The 18811-nt window shown below is 38.1% G+C and overlaps 1 protein-coding gene across 1 annotated transcript in view; it reads right to left on the minus strand.

Annotated features, from left to right (window-relative positions):
- KLHL32 (kelch like family member 32) overlaps positions 1 to 18811 on the minus strand; it is a 152736-nt gene that overhangs the window by 54229 nt on the left and 79696 nt on the right. The window contains exons 7-8 of the mRNA XM_026059291.1: positions 17853 to 17960; positions 8359 to 8457 (exon numbers count right to left, since the gene is read on the minus strand). Of these exons, the coding sequence (XP_025915076.1) occupies positions 8359 to 8457; positions 17853 to 17960 (207 nt within the window). The remainder of the gene's footprint in view (positions 1 to 8358; positions 8458 to 17852; positions 17961 to 18811) is intronic.

An 18811-nucleotide genomic window follows, 5' to 3' on the forward strand; every position in this document is an offset into this window, starting at 1 on the left:
CTGCTGCCCACGCCTGGATAATAAAAGTCCCTGACTGCCTTGTTTCGACTGAAGTTCAGTCATTTGACCTTTCAGTTTCCATCTCTTACAATCAAACAAATTTTCCTACCAGACTGATAACTATGCATGTCGCCGATGACACCAGCTGATAAGGGTAGCTGCACTACCCAATTACAAATAATGCAATTTTTTGTGCATGCATCTAAATTGCCCTGGTTGGTAAGGAGAATTAATAGCTAAAGACATGGGGAGGGGTATTGATCAGATGGTAATAAAACTGGGGAAGAATTTTGTACACTAAGCATTCTGGGACTCATCAGCCTCTGTTTACAGCTTTATAAAAACAGTTGAGCAGGATCCCAGAAGCAGGAATCTTTCAGGGGCTGAGGAACAGAAAAGTCAACTAAGTAGGCCATATTGCCTAGAAAGACAATATGAGGAGGGAAATGAGGAAACAGTGGAAAAAATACAGGTTCTTTGTTATTTTTAAGACACAATCCAAAAGCTGCTCTACCTCCCTGACAGAAGTTTCTGAGAAAAGGAAGAAATAGCAAAATCCACCTCTTCTCACTTGTGACCTCTCCTGTCATTCTAATGCGGAAACTAATTTGTATTGTACTACTAGCTAGGCAACTGTGGATTTATAAATTTGCTAGCAATGGTTAACCCAAAAACTCGAAGATCATGTTTCACACATCAGTCAGCAATTCCAATTCAGCTTTTCCAATTATTACTGCATTAGTAAAAACAACACAAACACACACACACACAAAAAACCAGAAGGTCCCTGACCACAGCTGTAACTCACTGTCATAACAAGTAACACTCCAAGAGTAGAATCCATTACTAGAGCACAGCGACACAGCAGCAAGTAGATTACAGTAGGAACGGGATTAAAAGGGACTAGGTATACTACTTTTACTTGCCTCACTGACACCAACTGAAAAACGGAGAATACCACCATCATTTTTTTCCTGAGTCCCATTCTGGTTGGAATAGTCAGTAGTACATTCACATTTTATGTATATGTATCTGTATACATGTAATGTGTCTGTATGTGCTAAGGGAGAGAAGAGAAATTCCCAAAGTTACTTCTGAGCTTTGTACAAGAGCTTTCCTAATGACTGTCAATAACTCAATGACTCCACAGCTGACAAAACATGTTCCCTCAAGAAACAGTGGGCTAGCACAGCAACAACTGGTTGCACAACACTGAAAATAGGGAAGTGTGAAAAGTATTGATGTATTCTTCATATGGGAAAGTTACTGTTTCCACCACTGGATAAAGCTGGTGAACTCAAGTTTTATGGTGGTGGCTTTATAAAACACCACTCTAATTCTCCCTCTCCCTCTCTCTCTCCGTGTGTGTGTGGTGGGGGGATCTGTTTTTTTTGTTTGTTTGTTTGCTTTTTTACATAAAAACAAAGAACTCAGTATTAGTTAAAAGAAAAAAGCAGCCTTGGTTGCTAGATGACCTTTAGATTTTTTTTCCAGCAATTTAATTTGCTCTATATGAAAAACCCAGGAGCTAGAATCCCAACTGAGCTGGGCTTCTAGCAATACAAAGGTGATGCTCTCAATCTCTGGTGTAAGAATTAATTAATCTCTGAAGGAGTGTATCTTAGTGAAGGTTGGGAGTGCGTTCTTGGCACAGCTCCACATGGAGAAGGTAGGTTTAGGAAGAATTAATAGCTTATAAAGCTCTGGTTCTATCACATATGTAGACCATACACACTCTTTTTCATACCACAGGCAGATGCATTTGTAGTTTCTTCCTTTTAAAAACAGAAACAAATATAATTTGATATGTAAACACACTCATATAGTTTTAAATTAGTGGAAGAAAAGACCCAGCTATTCATTAGGTGCTCATATACCATGAAGAAAAATTTTATAAGCCTAGATTAACCAATAGGGTAGGTTAAAAATCAAAAGCCCCTTCTCAAGACAATTTGCCTGCTTCAACTGTTACCAATAATTATTCCAGAAGGTTTTATTTTATAATTTGAGAGTTGGTTAATTCATACATTGCAGGCCTAATCCTGCTCACTGCCTGCTTTTGTGTACAAGGATCTAGAGGGCACAGTACAGAGGAGGCTCCAAGAAAATTACAATTGACTGCTACTATATAGTGCTGTTTTCTCTTCAGTCTCATTTTAATCATTCATTGACCTGTTCTTTTAAGCTTAAGTTAGCCCTTTTTAAATATCACTGCCATTAACAGCAACTGGGCAGATGCACCTGTCGAGAGTCCTACCCACCCACTGTAATAAAGTTTCTAAGGGGAAACCTAGTGTGTTACCCTTTAGCAGAGAACTTAAAGCAGTTAAAACAAAAGGGAAATTTGGCATCGAGCTTTTAACTTTCCTTGAGCTAAAAACATTTATGATCCCAAGAGCAACTTTTAACAGTCAAGAAAACTTTAACAGCTATCAGGATCACTACAGTTGTCTATGATTCTTGCTGCTTCTGCCTAATAGGAGAGAAAAGGAAATGCTGGAAATCAAGGACAGTCAACAAAAAACATGTCTAGTAAGGATGTGTAGAACATGAAAATATGCAGCTGTCCAACCAATACACATAACATAAACGGTGTCTCAGACTGTGTCCAGTTTGTAAACTGCCTTTGCTCTTCACAAAATACTCCTGATCTGGCCACTAGAGAGTTAAAGGGCTAAATGGTAACAACCATGCCATGCTCTTCCTCTCAGATTGAAACTGGTGGATTGCTTCAGACAATTCTGCTACCTCTAAACCCCTAACCCACATCTATCACCCTGTTACCTTGAATGTTATTCAGGAGGCATATAGAACTCCAGGGGAGACAAAAAAGGCTAAACTTCAGGTAATACAAAAAAGTCATTTAACTTAAGACTGTCCATGTTTGACATCTTAAAGTCCCAGGTCTCTGAATGACAGTGGAAATCAGACCCTGGTTTTAAAAACTGATTACTAAAACTACATCCACACAAGACTGACACTGATCTGAAGAAGATTACAAAAAAAACAAAACACCAAAAAACCCCACCCACAACCACATCCATATTCTCAACAGCGTTCCTTCCTTATAAAGACATACAATCTTAGATTGTTGAAATGATTTGCAGTTTGAGGCTGTCTTTGCTATTGAGAATACTCGAAGAACTGAGGCAGAGGGAAGGAAAAAAGAAAAAAAAACCCAACCTTCTTAAATCTACCATCAGTTAGAAAACTCAGACTTCCAAAACAAACATTTGTATGTTCTGAATAGATCTTCTAAAACATTATCTTTCATAAGAATAAAGTCATGTATCCTTCAGTATAACATTCACAGGCTTTAAAGTGCAACACAGGTCATCACAAACACACTACCTAATATCAAGCTCTCTACAGCTCCATTTAAGAAGTCCATTCTCAGATCTCCACCTACACATTCAAAGCCTTCCACTGGCTTTCTCTTTCTTCTCTAATGCCATACTCAGACAACTATGTTCTATTGCAACTCTAAAAACTAAAATTTTTAAAAAGAAACCAAGATATTTAGATAACCCATTCCCATTAAATTTCAATAAACATCTACCCGTTGGTTGCAGCTGTCTGCAGACAAAACTGACAACCAAACACTGTACGTATGACCATAGGCCTTAGGCACATTCAAGATATACAAAGCTCATGTCTCCAGCTTAGCTTTCCCACACCTATACAGGACCAATACAGCTAAGAACAATCGAGCTGCCTTACTGTTTGTTTAGTCTGAGAAGGATGTGTAAGATTTCTAGCCTCGTTTCAATGTTTAAAGTACCTGAGAATTATGCAGACATTATGGTAGGAGAGACCCATGAATATGCATGTATCTTAACTAAAATACGTCAACGTGCTTAAAAAAAAAGTTTCTCTCTACAAAATAGGCTGAAAATAAAAACCCCAAACAGCAGAAGCTAGAGAGCAATGACAATTCAAGCTACAGCGCTGAGGGAAGGGGAAGTCTGCACAATTCGAGTCAGGAATTATTGCCTAAAAGAAGGAATGGGATCCCCAGGGCAGCCACATCATTCCAAAACAATCAACAGGGCTGTGATCAGCAGCACAAAGTCCAGCTGCAGGCCAGTCATGAATGGTCACCCCCAAGGGTCCATTCTGGGACCAACACTGTTTAACTTCTTTATTAATGACCTGGATGAGGGGACTGAATGCACCCTCAGCAAGTTCACAGATGATACAAACCTGGGAGGAGCGGCTGATACACCAGAGGGCTGTGCTGCTTTGTAGTAAAGGACCTGTGGATCCTGGTGGACAAGTTGAACATGGACTAGCTATGGGCCCTCATGGGCAAAGAAGGTCAACTTCTCCCCTGCATTAGGGAGGGAGTTGCTGGCATATGGAGGTAGGTGAATCTTCGCCTCTGCTCAGCACTGTTGAGTCCACATATGAAATACTGGGTCCAATTCTGGGCTCCCCAACACAAGACAGACATGGATCTGCTAGAGTGAGTCCAGCAAAGGGCCACCACGATGATTAAGGGACTGGAGTATCTCTCATGTGAGAGGCTGAGAGAGCTGGGAATGTTTAACTTAGAGAAGACAAGGCTCAGGGAGTGGGGGGTGGGGAATCTTCTCAATGTTTATAAATATTTGATGGGATGATGCAGAAAGGATGGAGCCAGACTCTTCTCAGTGATAGGATGAGAGGCAATGGGCACAAACTGAAACACAGGAAATTCTGTCTGAACATAAGAAAAAAACACTTTCTTTACTGTGGGGGTGGTTGAACATTGGACAAGTTTTCCAGAGAGGTTGTGGAGTCTCCATCCTTGGAGATATTCAAAATCCAGCTGGTTTTGGTCATGGTCCTGGGCAACCTGCTCTAGGTGACCCTCCTCTGTGCAGGGGGGTTGAACTAGCTGATCCTTAGAGGTCCCTTCCAATCCTGATTATTCGGTGATTAGATACTACAGAGTATTTGACAGTAACGTGTTACATTCACAAATGAGAAAACACACTTAGTAAATCAGTAGTGTTGTCAGAAGTCTCAATTCTGTCATACTATCATAAATTGCTTAGATATGGATATTACCTAATGGGGGGGGGGGCAGCGGGAAGACGGAAGAATGTTCCTTTCTTGTTTTTTGTGTCTCACCTTTGATCAAAAACTCTTGGTAAAAATGCCATATACATGATTCAATTTGTTATAGAAATCTTTGAGATTTATCAACAAATTAAATAAGCTGTTCTAAGCTGGTTAGTCTATAAGAACTAGGATTTATCTTAAAGTCAAGCTAACATTTTGTTTATTCTGGGACAACTGAGAGAAAATTCCTTAAAGATCAGTGAATATAAAAGTCAGCCTTGGCTGGAAATGAATCAGCCCCCAGAGCACTGCAAATCATCTTTGACAAGATAAATTAGATGAATTAGATCAGTACAGTCTTCTTTGGTACCTCACAGATTACAAATATGCCTTGGAATAAATATGGGCCAAGCCAATCCCATTTGTAGCCAAAAAGAATCTTTATTGGTATCCACAGAATACCAAATGGGCCCAGACAGAAGTGTTAGGAAGACATGAAACAATCTTGAATGCCAGAAGATGACAAACTTTTAGAGTATCTAGGGAGAAAGAAGAGCTATAACAAGTTTTAACAATAAGAATGGCACTCTTATTCAGCCAAAGCTAAGTCCAGTCCCCCAAAATAAAGAGAATCCTACCAAGTAAAAACTCTGCATCATCATTACACAACAATAATAAACGACAGCTAGATCCTACATATTATATTTCCTGAGATTATGCTTAGCCAAGCTAAGCTCACGAGATATCAACCATTCAGAACAGCAAGAAAGAAATTCACTGTTACACTAAACTAAGAACATGGCAGCACTCTGGGACTCAAAAAAACATTATCAAGAAGAGAATGGCTAAGGATTATTCTCTCCCCCAGCTGTTGTACCATAGCAGGTGAGGTCAGGTGTGACAAGATTCCCCAGTTTCCAACTGCAGCAGTGATTAATGGTTTTCAGGAAGCCTTCTTTAACTACTGTGATTTTGCTTTTAGATAGTACTAATATAAAGCAATAGATATTGAATATAAACAGATATTTTATATAATTATTTTGGACCCTGGAAGATATCACAGTCTATTTACGCACAGTCTGCTGTTAACCTCTGCTAAAAAGACCTACATGACCACCCAAGGTTGATTACTGGCATGGACTGAAACTCTGCGGAAGAAACAAGGCAGATGAATTCTTTTTCTGGTCTATTCAGACTAAAAATTTGTCCCTAGATATTCTTTCCTAAATTTGTCCCTAGATATCCTTTCCTGGCATTGAACTTCGTAAATAAATACAGTGAGAAGACTAAAACACAGTTTAGAGCCTAAGATGATGTAAGCTACAATCATCCTACAGATGTCCATGCTGGTTCAATACCTTACAATGAAACCCTGATTCAAAAATACCTTACAGAACTATCTCTGCTCTCTGTCTCCCAATACATATTCTCCCCCTTATTCCCTACCTCCATCATTATAGATCTTGAGTTTGGATCCCACTTCCTCTTGATTTTTACAGCAGTATAGCTCCAGTTACTCTACACTGGCATACTACTGAAACTGCAGAGCTCTTTCATATCATTTGAGAAACTACTTATGGACATTCACATCCATGGGATTTTTACTGGTCTGTAAGTAACAGAGTAATTTGGCAGCAATGTTTGCTCACTCTGTTTTTTCAGTTCATTCACAGACTGTTTCTAAATGTCCGACTAAGGCTTGCACATTCACATGCTCTAGATGCAAAGCACAGTTAATTCTGCAGCTCTTTCTATTGCAGCAACTTCAGGATGAAAAGGCATTAAGATGGTGCAAAAGGAAGAGCCACTAGTAACAGAGACTACTCAGAGGAAGTCAAAGGAGTAGTTGGTAAAGCACTTAAACTGGGCCTGTACCTGCTCCTCTCTCAACTTTCTCATGTCCCTCCTCACCAGCACTACAGTACCCAGCTTCTTCCCTACTCCCTTATACCTTCCCAGCTTCTTTATCACAATGGTCTGTCTGATCCAATTTCTGGCAAAGATGGAGCAGGTAAGAGGCAGAGATGTGCTCACACTGACTGATTTGCTAGGGGGCATTAAACATACTTTATATCTGTCAAAGCTGGACCTATACCTTCCTCCTCATTCTATAGCCCCTTCCCATGCCTCCCTTAAAGCAACTGCCTGACAACTGGTAGACCAAATGGCTGTGTGTGTTATTTGGCGTTTCTCATTTCTTATTTCTCAAACCGTCTATCCCATTACATTTCATCTCCATTTTCTAAAAATAATTCAATCTTTCTTCACAATCCCTGAAAACCAAACTGATACAAATTGCACTACTCTATCAGCTACTTTAATTTTCTAATCAATTTATAATGCACAAATTAGCACCACCTCACTGTCTGAACATACATTTTGAATGCTTCCCCGAGGCTACGCTCAAAGAACAGACTCTGTCTCCATTAGACACAGAGCCTTTAAGTGCATCCTGAGGCTCTTAACACAAGATCCTGCATGCCTATGGTACTCAGTAGCTCAGTGTGCTGCCAAGCACGCTCAACAGACTGTTCAAAGGCAGTTATGCTGTTGGAAGGCAAGCGCATATGGAGAGCACTGTGCTGACATGCACTTCCATGCCCAATTGTCAACTGTTGCAGAAATACAGCCAAAGCGCCCTATTTCAGAAACAATATTGAAAGATTACAAAGACAAGGAAACAGTTCTGTAGAACTGCTATTGCCATTTCTTTTAAAAAAAGCTTTTCACTGATGCACAACAAAGCTAATGTTTTTGCTACCATCATGAGCCTTTTCCTACAGCCAAGCACAAAAAAAAATTACTGGATTCAGATTTTTTGCTTCAAAATGACAGCACTAATATTCTTATTGTTATTAGCATTATGGGAATGAGGCCAGTTAAGGCACCACTGTAGTAAGTCCTACACATTGAGAGGTAATTATGTCCTGGAATATGCATGAATATTCTTTTGTAAACACTTAAGCATCTTACTCATTCTCACAACAGGAAAATACTTAATATTTGAGAAACGAAGGCAAAAGAAAGTGAATTCTCTGGTAGAGAAGGGAATCAAACTCCTGTGTGTTGATGTTAAACAATGGACTGTGCTTGCTTTCAGGTCTGAAATGAATAAAATGGATGGGAAGAGAAAGCATCTAGCACAAATTAATGCCCTGCCAATGATATACCTAAAATTCAGATCTCCTGATACAAAGTTTTTTGCCAGTTTGATTAGACCATGTACCATACTAATGCTGTTCTACTGAAATTAGGCTTAGAATGTATGTTTACCAAGCAGAAATGGCTAATAATCAGGTAGAAAAGCCTCACCTGGATGAGATAGTGAGAACATAAACTGAGAAGCTCCAGCAGCTGCAAATGACTCCCAGCTGCTAGCACATCCTGTATCACTCCTGGCTCCAAGAGGATCTGTAAAGAAGAAAATGGAAGGTTTGTCATATAAACCTCAGAGTATTTGTAGAAAACACTACAGGCCTTTGGTACTTCAGAGATTTAAGTCAACAAAAAGAACAGAAAGAGTAAAATTAAGCACATACAGAAATTTTTGCAGGATGGGGACAGAGTTTTAAAAATTCGCCTGGATTGTCCAAAGGATTTTTAAGCAAGTTGTTCTCTAAGAGTCCATGAACCACATTACCCCAACATTCTTTAAAATGAAATGCATGTTATTTATTTAAAAAAGAAGACTTTTCAACATAACAGAATATCCTTTTGTTATCTATATGCCTGGATATTTCCATATATACTGATGAAGTGGGCCAAGAGAATTGACTTGGAAGTCTCCAGATTATTTATGCTTGTAAAAATACAGGAACACCCTTCCCATTCTGCATGGTACCATTTCATAATTTTCCTGACCACTATCTTCGTTTTTACAGAGCAAGGCTGCGAAGGCACAGAGTGAGAATGCTGCTGGGGGAGCGCCAGAAAGGGCTCTGAAGCCAAGACTGATTAGCTTGACACTTGTTCACATGAAACTCCTACTCATTTCAATTAAAATAATGCACAGACAGCAGCCAGGATAACTGGCCTCAGTTCCCAGCCTGCTGTCTTGGGGTCAGCTTGTTAGGGCATCACTCTCAGGACACCAGAAATCTTTGGGACTGCAGATACTGCTCAATTTGTTTTTATCATCAATCATATTACAAACTACCAAAACTAGCATTATTTCAAGACAAATGGTGCAGCATCCATAAAAATCAGAAATAGATGATAAATATTAATTCTGCAAAGATACTAAGTTTGTTCAGAGTTTTATCCTCATTGCAAGTATTTCCCTTGGCAGCTTTGGTTTCATACCACATGAGGTCAGTCTCTCACTGCTCCACAGGGAGGTAAAGCTTCTTTCAGCCCCCCCCCCCTTTTTTTTTTAATTTTGCACACACAGTTTAGTTTCATCTCTCAGTATTATTTACATGTCTCAAATGCAGTGGAATAAGGAGGATGGCATAAAAAAGGAGATGCAAATTCATCTGCATCTTCTGCAGTCAAATTATTTTTGAGGAGATGAAAAAACAGGTACACATCTCTTCAAGCAAAAACAAAATTGTCTCCAACACAGCTGATCTTTTAGGGATAGGAAAGAAAGGAACCAACTCTTGTTTACACCAAGAACTTATTTACATTGAGTTCTGGCAGTGTATGCATACTTAATATATAGTAATTTGCAGAAGCTTTAAGTTTGAAGTGAACATACATGTAATTTATATGCAGTATAACAGTTCCTTTACTCAGCTAAAGAAACATATAAGGATCTTAATGTAAATGTGAATCAGGCCCAGCATGATCTAGGTTTTCAGCTGATGCTAATTAGGTTACTACACATGATGAGACACATACATTTAAGGGAAACCTGGAGAGGATTTCAGTTATAAAAACACCTTCGACACATGCATTTAAAAAATCATGCATCACTGTCAAGACTTTTCAAGTGAGAACTCAAGGTCAGACTGTCAAAACAAACTGCTAATATTCTTCAGGGTCTCACTGCTTTAGACCTGCAATGTTTATTATTCAGACATCGTTTGTACTGAACAAGTTCTGTCATCCAGACTGATGTCACATTACTTATTAAATGCCAGCCACCGGCTTAATGTTGTTAAAGATGCAATATAAAGAGAACTAGAACCCTAAGCAGATTACGGTCTTGTGGGCATAGATACAAGCTATATTTAACTGTGAAATATTAATATATTTTAAAGCTACAGCAATGCATTTACAAATAATACATCATGAGCAGCGTCAGGAGATGAGAAGTAGGACAGAGGCAAGGAGGGTCACTGGTTACTACCTAGAGGTGATTTGCACAAAATCTTTCAGTTCTAAGGTAGTTAGAACTTTGCAAAATCAGTTATGGTATCAAAGAGTTTTTTTCATTTCTTACAGGTTTCCGAGCCCAAGCAAGATGAGATTCTGCTGAGATAATACATTCACCTTTGTGATTCCCAAGAGAACAGAGTTAAATGTATTGTTTCCCTTCCCCAAGGCTTCACCTTAAATGGAACTGTCTGAATTTTCACTCAATACTCATTTGGATATAGGCAAAAATACCAACTGATCTGTGCTAAATGTTCACCATCAGCAAACTGCATGATGGGGAAATCCACAGAAAAAAAAGGAACACAATGAGTAAAGATGACGAAAATATTGCAAGCCCTCCTTCTACTGAACTTGGGGCAACTGGCAATTACTACAAAACCTCTTAACCTCTCTATATTAATGCAATTACTAGAGCTCTTTTTTATCACCAGCACAGCTGTTTATATGCTATACAGGCTGTCCAGCTGAATCTTAACAGTAAATGCACATAAATACCACTTTAAGCACACGCCAAATACACACAGTGGCTGACTCTCCTCTGTTTATCTGTCCATCAAAATAATAGCTCTGAGGTCTACAGAGTGACAGTGACAGAGAATTAAGGAAAGGGAAACTAAGATCTACTTTGGATTCACACCTCCAAAATCAATCACGAAGTATAAGCGCAAAAGCTAAAGGGAGAAACTTAATCTCTTTCCCTACTCCATCCCCAAACCAAAGATTATGAGGCATAATTAAACATATAAGGGCTTAGATGGCATAATTTGGAACCATCAACTTCAGTCAATTTTGCAGTCTTCACCACTGGAGGATTTGCCGTTGTGTAACATATTATCATCTTAAGACCGTTCTCTGTGCTATTTTTATATTAAGATTTAATTACATGCAATTTAGATATTGTATCTGGCAGCACATTACAATCAGCCCTCTATTCAACCCTTACTTCTGCAGGTTAATTTTCATTATGCTCTCAACTCTTCTCCAGCCTATAATGTTACCCAAGAATTACCCAAGAAAACCAGCTTAACTACTGTCTCCCTGTATGCTTACTTTCCCAAATCCCTAGGTTTGAGGCACTGCACATTTCAAACTGACCTCATCGGCCAAATTACTTTCTTCTACACAATGACTTTGTGTTCAAATAGAAATCCTTTTCTTCAAGGTAGCCTTTCTATCCTCCATCCCACAAATCCCCAAGAGAGCGTGCATTAAATCTAGTTCACTTCATCTGGTGGTGAGATCCACAATTTGCATGGAAATAGCAAAGAAGGCAGCAATGAGCAAAAGGGAGTGAGGATGAAACTCTAACCGTCCTTGTTAACAAAGAAAGTAATAACCCAAGAGGGAAGGGAAGGTCAACTATCACCTCCATGGAGACTCATGAAGTTTAAATCTGTAAAAAAAACAATTGGATCATTTAAATCTATCCCCTGTATCCTCCAGTACATGGTAATTCATCCTGGCACTTCAAGACACTCAACTAAAACTACTTTGGACCCAAGGAGTCCAAACTGTGTACCCAGACAAAGATGATGAGATGCAGGATACAGTTCTATCACCTCACTGATCCTGGATACTCTATATCCCCTATGTTCCCTTCTCATTTCCATACAAGTGTTTGTGGGGCAATGGAATAAATGAGGTAGTGACATGATTCACATTAAAAGTAACACTGCATTATGCTGTAACAGTAGGGAAACAGGTAATATTACATCAGACAATTCTAGAAAGTAAACTATAAGGAATTTAACATAGAAAGAGGAAAAAAATTCCTAAGGTTCCTGACAGTCTGATGCAATAGAAAATTCATTCTTGACCCGCATGCAGTGATCTGCATATCAAACAAGACAGGTACCTAACAAAAGTACCATTTGTTTCTCCCATTCAGAGACCATTTTCCATGCTTCAGATCAATTGAAAAAAGTAGCTTTCCTTTTAGACCAATTTAGATCGCATTTCACTCAACCAGTTAGCACTTCTGCCCGACTCATGGTTCAATTCTATGCTCCTCGCACGTTGAGAAGCGCTGCTTCAGAAAGCTGAGCCAAAGAAAAACATTCTGGTCCCCTGCGTACAACTGCCCTAGGTCTAGACATATAATGTTTGATAATACTCATTACAAAACCCAGATATCTCATTAGCCAGGACCAGAAGGAACAACTAGGACCACCATTTCTGCTATGTGTCATAACATTTTTCCAGAAAAGTGAACAAGAACATATGTTGAATACATGGAATACCAACTAAGATTACAAGCAAATTCACTACTTTTTTTTGGTAAGATGTACTTTGATTACTCTCAACTCTAGAAAAGTTCTCATGTGCACATCTTCATATCTATCCAGAGCAAGTAACATAAAACTTTTAACTTTCTCTACAATAAACTGCATAAACTGAGTTCACTAAATTCCATTATCTTTCTAAGCCTTCTGGACTCTCTGTAATTTAACTATAAACTTGACCTAGTAGTAACAGCCTCATGCTAGGCACTGAAACAAGATTATCCTCCTGATAATATTGAACGTTTCCTTTTTTATTGTTTCTAAGTATCAAATTTATGTTTCTGGCCCTGAAATTACATTGAAAGTGATGTTAAAATAGATATTTACAGTAATGCATAGTCCTGCTGTAATCACAATTTTCCTAGACCATGGCATGAATCATGCAGCTCCTGTGGCCATTGATCCAGTGTTACAGGAACCTGACAGACCTACAGTTGCACCAGACAGCTCTAAATTAATCTCAGCTAATTCATCAAGAATCTTCCTTCTCTCCCTTCTCTAGATTGAGTCTCACCCCCGCACACACACTACAGCAACTCTTTCAAAATCAGACAAATGCTGTAAAATAAGTTTGATTACAGTCTCTAAGCAATACGGCATACAAAGCTGAAGAAAATGGCACTATTTCAGCTATTTCTTCCCTCTCATCTCCATGTCCCAGAGGTCTGCAGCTGACTCATGCTGACTTTGAGTTGTCCCTTGCAGAAAAGAACAAGGATATTTTAAGGCACTCTCCCCTGCACTTCCGCTAGGGACCCCAGGCAGTTTAACTGAACCCTGTGATTCACTTTTGTCAAAAGGCAAATGGTAGAATTGCCTCATACAGGTACCAGGAGGTCACTTACCCAAGAAAACAAGCAAATACAACATAGCTTTGCAATATACCTCACCTCAACCAAGCTAGCAAGGATTAATGGAATAAGAGGTGTCAAGATACTTAGACCTGTCTCCCCACAACCTTAATTGAAAATGGAAGATGAAATACCAGTTAATCTCTAGCAAAAACTGTCGCTATCAAAAGAGGGGGTTTTGATGAGAGGTAAAAGCCAAGATTCTGTAAAGGAATCAAAACAATTATCAGGAGAAATAGTTGTACTTGGAAATAATTATTTGTACTATTTCTTTACTAACTGGGAAGATTTTTTATTCTTTCATAGTTTTTATTAAAGGAATAGCTGAGTTGAAATATTCGACAAAAAAAGGAACAATTTCACAAAGGGGCTGTGAGGTAGCAATTTAACTAACTGTATGTTTGCACATATGAATTCAAAAATTGCTCCATGGCATTCCTATCAATTTATGAAACTTGCTTGGTAAAGTAGCATGTAGCTCTAGATTTGTAACTAGCCTGACATACTTATCTTTACTTATTAAAGACTGCTTCTGTGTTATCATTTTGTGAGTAAAATAAAATTTGCTGTTCCTCCTTTTTTTGTACGTAATAAAAATAGTAGTATATCAATAAAAATATGCTAAGAAAAAGAAAAGTTTAAAGTCTATTTTCTAATCATTATAAATACAACTTCATATGTGGCTTTGGGGAAAATGTAACCATTGTTTTCTATAGGTAGTGTGTAAGGCTGTGCGCTAATCTTGGGCTGTCTAGGAAGATGCGACAGCAGGAGTTACCCCAAAATTTGCTTTTAGAGAAAGAGCTGAACATAAAACAGTTCTTTAGCACATTATGGCCATGACAGTAAGGGCAGCGAGAAACAATCAGGAACCCTTATGAGAGGCAACAGCTGATGAGGACACCTAACTCCAAAAGAGAAATCACAACTGTAAAATCCACACAGGACCTGGGGTCTAGTTATTAGAAACACTGGATTTACACACTGTAGATTTGCAAGAGAAAACATAAACCAGCTGGGTTTGTGGCTCATAACTCCTCTGGTGCACTGAACAGGATACTTCAAGATCCTGGAATTCATTGTGGAAATAAGAAACCATTAGTTGCATAACACAACACTCAGAATTATGGTGCCTAAATTCATCTTTGTACCTGGGCTTTGACCTTTCACAGCAATCACATAGTGTACTCTGGAAAGATCCTGTCAAAGGGAAAATAACCCTCCTAACCAGACCACTATACTCCTGTTTTAAGTAGACTGCTTGCTTAACAGTTCTTGAGTAGGAAACAAGATTTCATTATTAGGGGATTACTGAGATCCTACGTGCATAGAACATGCTGCTGAAGCTGTATCTCTATTTTGTCTCAACATTATTCTTGATGAACAAAACCAAATTCTGCTGTTATTCCTTTTTGTTAGTTTTTATTCATCTCTGTACCAAGGTTTGTTTCTTTGTTATTATGTGATTAGGGACCATAGTAATGGATTAATTCAGTTAGAATTATTACATTATTTATAGTTAACTTGAGTTTTATGACAATCTTTTCTTCTATTGAAAAATCAATTTCCCTTAAAAGAAAAGATTTCCAGCAGTAATTATGATAAGGCACTGCCTGCCTATGTAGACAAGAAGATTAGTGTCTGTATTTTTAAGTCCACGGCCACCTTTCAAATCAAAAAGGATGTAATGATGTCAGAACTGCATTTCAGATTGCCATGTCATGCCGAAATTTTTTTTTTTTTTTAAGTTTTAATAACTTTAAACAAATGCAAGCATCAAATATTGCTATCATGCAATATTAAATATTTCCACCAGATGTCTCCAATATACTGTTTTACACAGAAAACTACATTTCAGTTACAATACATTCAAATTGAATGTAAATGGTTAGCAAAATATGTTTATAAAAATCAAGGGAAGAAAGCTGAATTTAAATATTCATCTGTTTACATACTGTGTTACACATAACATGAATACCTTAGGACTGTCCCTAAATTGTTATTGTTATTAGTTCCACAGTGTTTTTTAAAGAAACAGGAATTTTTCAGACCAACATTGTGGTCCGAAGCGTTAAAAGTGGATCCCATGAAATTTCCTTTTTAATTATTTATTTATTTTCTTAAAGGGTGCATCAGATCATGTCTTGATACTTTCATTTTCAAAGCAAAACAAGGTTGTAAATGGCAGGACTGAATTTTGGATAACTAAGACCGACTGATTTTTCTTTGGAAACAGAAAGAAACCGAAGGAGTTTACACACCCCAACTAAAGATGACTCCATTTTCACAACACTCTCCAACGTAAGCATGATCTACTCAAGTTATTTATTAACAGCCTTTATGGATTACTCCCGCTCACTGCCTTGAAGCATTCACCAAGATTCTATCGGTTTGAGTCAGTATATAAGCAATATTGGCTCAATATGTATAAAACCTGGGTGAGAGCAGAATTTCAACGACATAAGGGAAAATTCAGTGTTCCTAGTTCTCAGACCTGTACCACTGAGTTATGCTTGCAAAGGCATCTTCATAGTAGAACTCCTAGAAAATCCTTGTCATTCGTCTGTGTTTTGAAATAGCATTTGGTATATCTGATAAAGCGATGGAGTGAGAATCTTTGCCCTACAAATGCTCATATATGTGAGGAACTGTACATATTGGTACAAGTATTTATAACTCAAAAAGCCAACTCATTTATTCAAAGTAGGTGATAACTTGAAAATGCAAGACTCAGAAGTCTGCGTGGGATCAAGGCTAGAAGTCACCTGTCATTCACTAGGGAACTGATGATACTATCCTAGAAGCAGGGGTTAGTGGGGTGGGGTGAATTGTTGGTTTAAAAAAAAAAAACATACCCATATTTTCAAGGTTCTCAACATATTTTACACAGATTTATTAGATTTTGAATTTCACTCAAAGACAGGGGAGCATCTCTATTCACAGCAGAGAGAAAAACTCACATACAAGTAAATTACCATCCAGCATCTCAAAATTAACTTTGGAAAGTGTCCAGTATCTTTTGGATACTTCTGTTTCACAGCAAGAGCTCTCTTTTCAGAAAAGTGACCTATAGTCTCAACTGACTTCAAGCACGACACAGATACTCAACAGCACAAGAAAGATTCATTCAATTTTATCTATCAATTTAACCACCTTTCAACCAAAGGAAGAACAAAAAGCACAGAGATGACAAGCCATACACCGAGACCTCCAGCCATTCAGTAATATAGCATTGTATCGCTGTCTCTTATTTATCTCAGAGAGAAATCTCTTAGTAAGTTCCATTTTCCATAATAGCAGAAACATGAAAGTTTCAAGGACTAATCGGTAATGAAAACACTAAACTATTGTGTGGGTAGGTGATAAAAATAATTCTTTTAAAATAGGTAACAAATTATTTCTTTCCTTATTCCTATTTACTTCCCTTTCTTTGAAAAAATTAAGGCCAGGTACTCAATCCACAGTATGGAGCAGATGCCTTAGTTAAATTTGTACAACCTAACAACTCTTCTGAAATAATGAAATACGAACTGAAGCTTCAAATATGAATTTTGTTTCAAAATTAAGTAATAAGTGAATACACATCAATGAATTCAGCTGTTGTTGTAGCAATATTTCCAGAATTCGTTTGGTTACCTAGAATTCTAGAGTCCCAAACAGAAATAGCATGTCTCCATGGCTGGGTGCAAACAGATCTGAGCTCACTACATATGAATTCTAAACTGAGATAAAGTCATGCAGCAACATTAACACAGTGCCCAGGCATGAAGCGCACAGATATGACAGGTCACATTTACTTTTTTGCATGCAGGGGCATCACTCTGCATTCCCTGGAGTTTTGTTTTGACTTTTATTCTGGTAACATAACATGATAAACAAGGTGCTGTCATTAAAAAATGCTGCAGTAAAGATGTACTGTATCTATAAGGATCTACAACGATGCATGGACTGCATCTGCCTAGAGATTAAAAGACTGCTTACACAGCAATAGAGTTCCATAAAAATTTATTATTATAAAAATTATCTAGTATATTTGTCTTTACGTTTTATTTAGCAGGTGGAATCAACTCACATTAAATTTGTACGAAGAGCCAAGCCATCATAAAAGGGGCACAGGAGTCCTACACAGTTCACTATCTGGGAACAACACACAAATAGTAGGTGTTTTCTATTAGACAATCCCTCTTTAGAAAAAACAATCTTACTTTGGATATACTGCTTAACTCAGACAACCTTGTACTGGGCAGTGCACTGATATAATCATTTCTAACACTTCCGTAACGGTCATCTTTAGTTTTTATTTGTAATTTGCTTTCATTTGCATCTCTTAATTTGAAGAACTGTACAGTACCTGTCCAGTATATGCAAAGTCCAGGGCTTGTTTTAAACCTAGGCTTGTGACACCATGTAAATTCACCTCATCAGCTCCACTTTCAACCATGCAGAGACTGAACATTGCCTAAGGAAAGAAAAGAACTGTTATTAACCATTAAAAACAACACTCAGTGAAGGTCCAGGAAGAACAGGAATAATTTTTCCACCTTCACTAACCTTCGTTTTTCCCCAGATAAGAATCCTGAACAGGAACAGACAGACTTGCCAGTTAGAATGAGATCTATACCAAGTTTTCAATATTACCCCAAAGCAATCAATCTTGCAACAGAGTCCTTTTATTGATAAAGGAGTACAAAAACTTATTCTGGGAAAAGCTGAAACAAATCCCTTGGGTCCATGTATATATACTTCTCAACTGAGTAATTTAGGTGAATCAATGGGACCAGTCACACAATAAAAAATAATTAATTAATTAAAAAGTAATTGGACTCTGGAAAAAAAAAACTCTATGCAACCACCACTAGAAACAATACTTATATAAAGTATTTAAAAGAAGGAACAACAATAAGCCATACACAATTACTTGTACAAGAAGAAGAAAGTTTGTTAGGGACAGTTAGTATGCCATCTCTCATAAAAAAATCCTATCCAAATTGCACTTCCCACGGGAATGTGAACAACGATATTCAAGTTATCAAATGAAGAGTCAGGATGGAGGAGCAGTCACTTAAAATTAAACTGTCCCTCTCCTTGTTACTTTCCCACTTTTAGACTATTTTAGTCTCTCCGTAAAATCTAAACTGAGGATTGGTAAGGTTGTAGGGAACCTCCCTACAGATAACAGTGAGGAGAGAGGCTGTCCTTTTCATCCAGTCCTACTCTCCACACCAGTCTTCGAGGCCTTCCTGGATTGAAGCAACCCTGCTCAGTCTTTGGGTCCCTGTAGAAGTCTTTCTTCCCATCACTGTTGAGATT

Source organism: Apteryx rowi, unplaced genomic scaffold (genome assembly GCF_003343035.1).
Source record: "Apteryx rowi isolate R43461 unplaced genomic scaffold, aptRow1 scaffold_155, whole genome shotgun sequence".
Taxonomy (NCBI): Eukaryota; Metazoa; Chordata; class Aves; order Apterygiformes; family Apterygidae; genus Apteryx; species Apteryx rowi.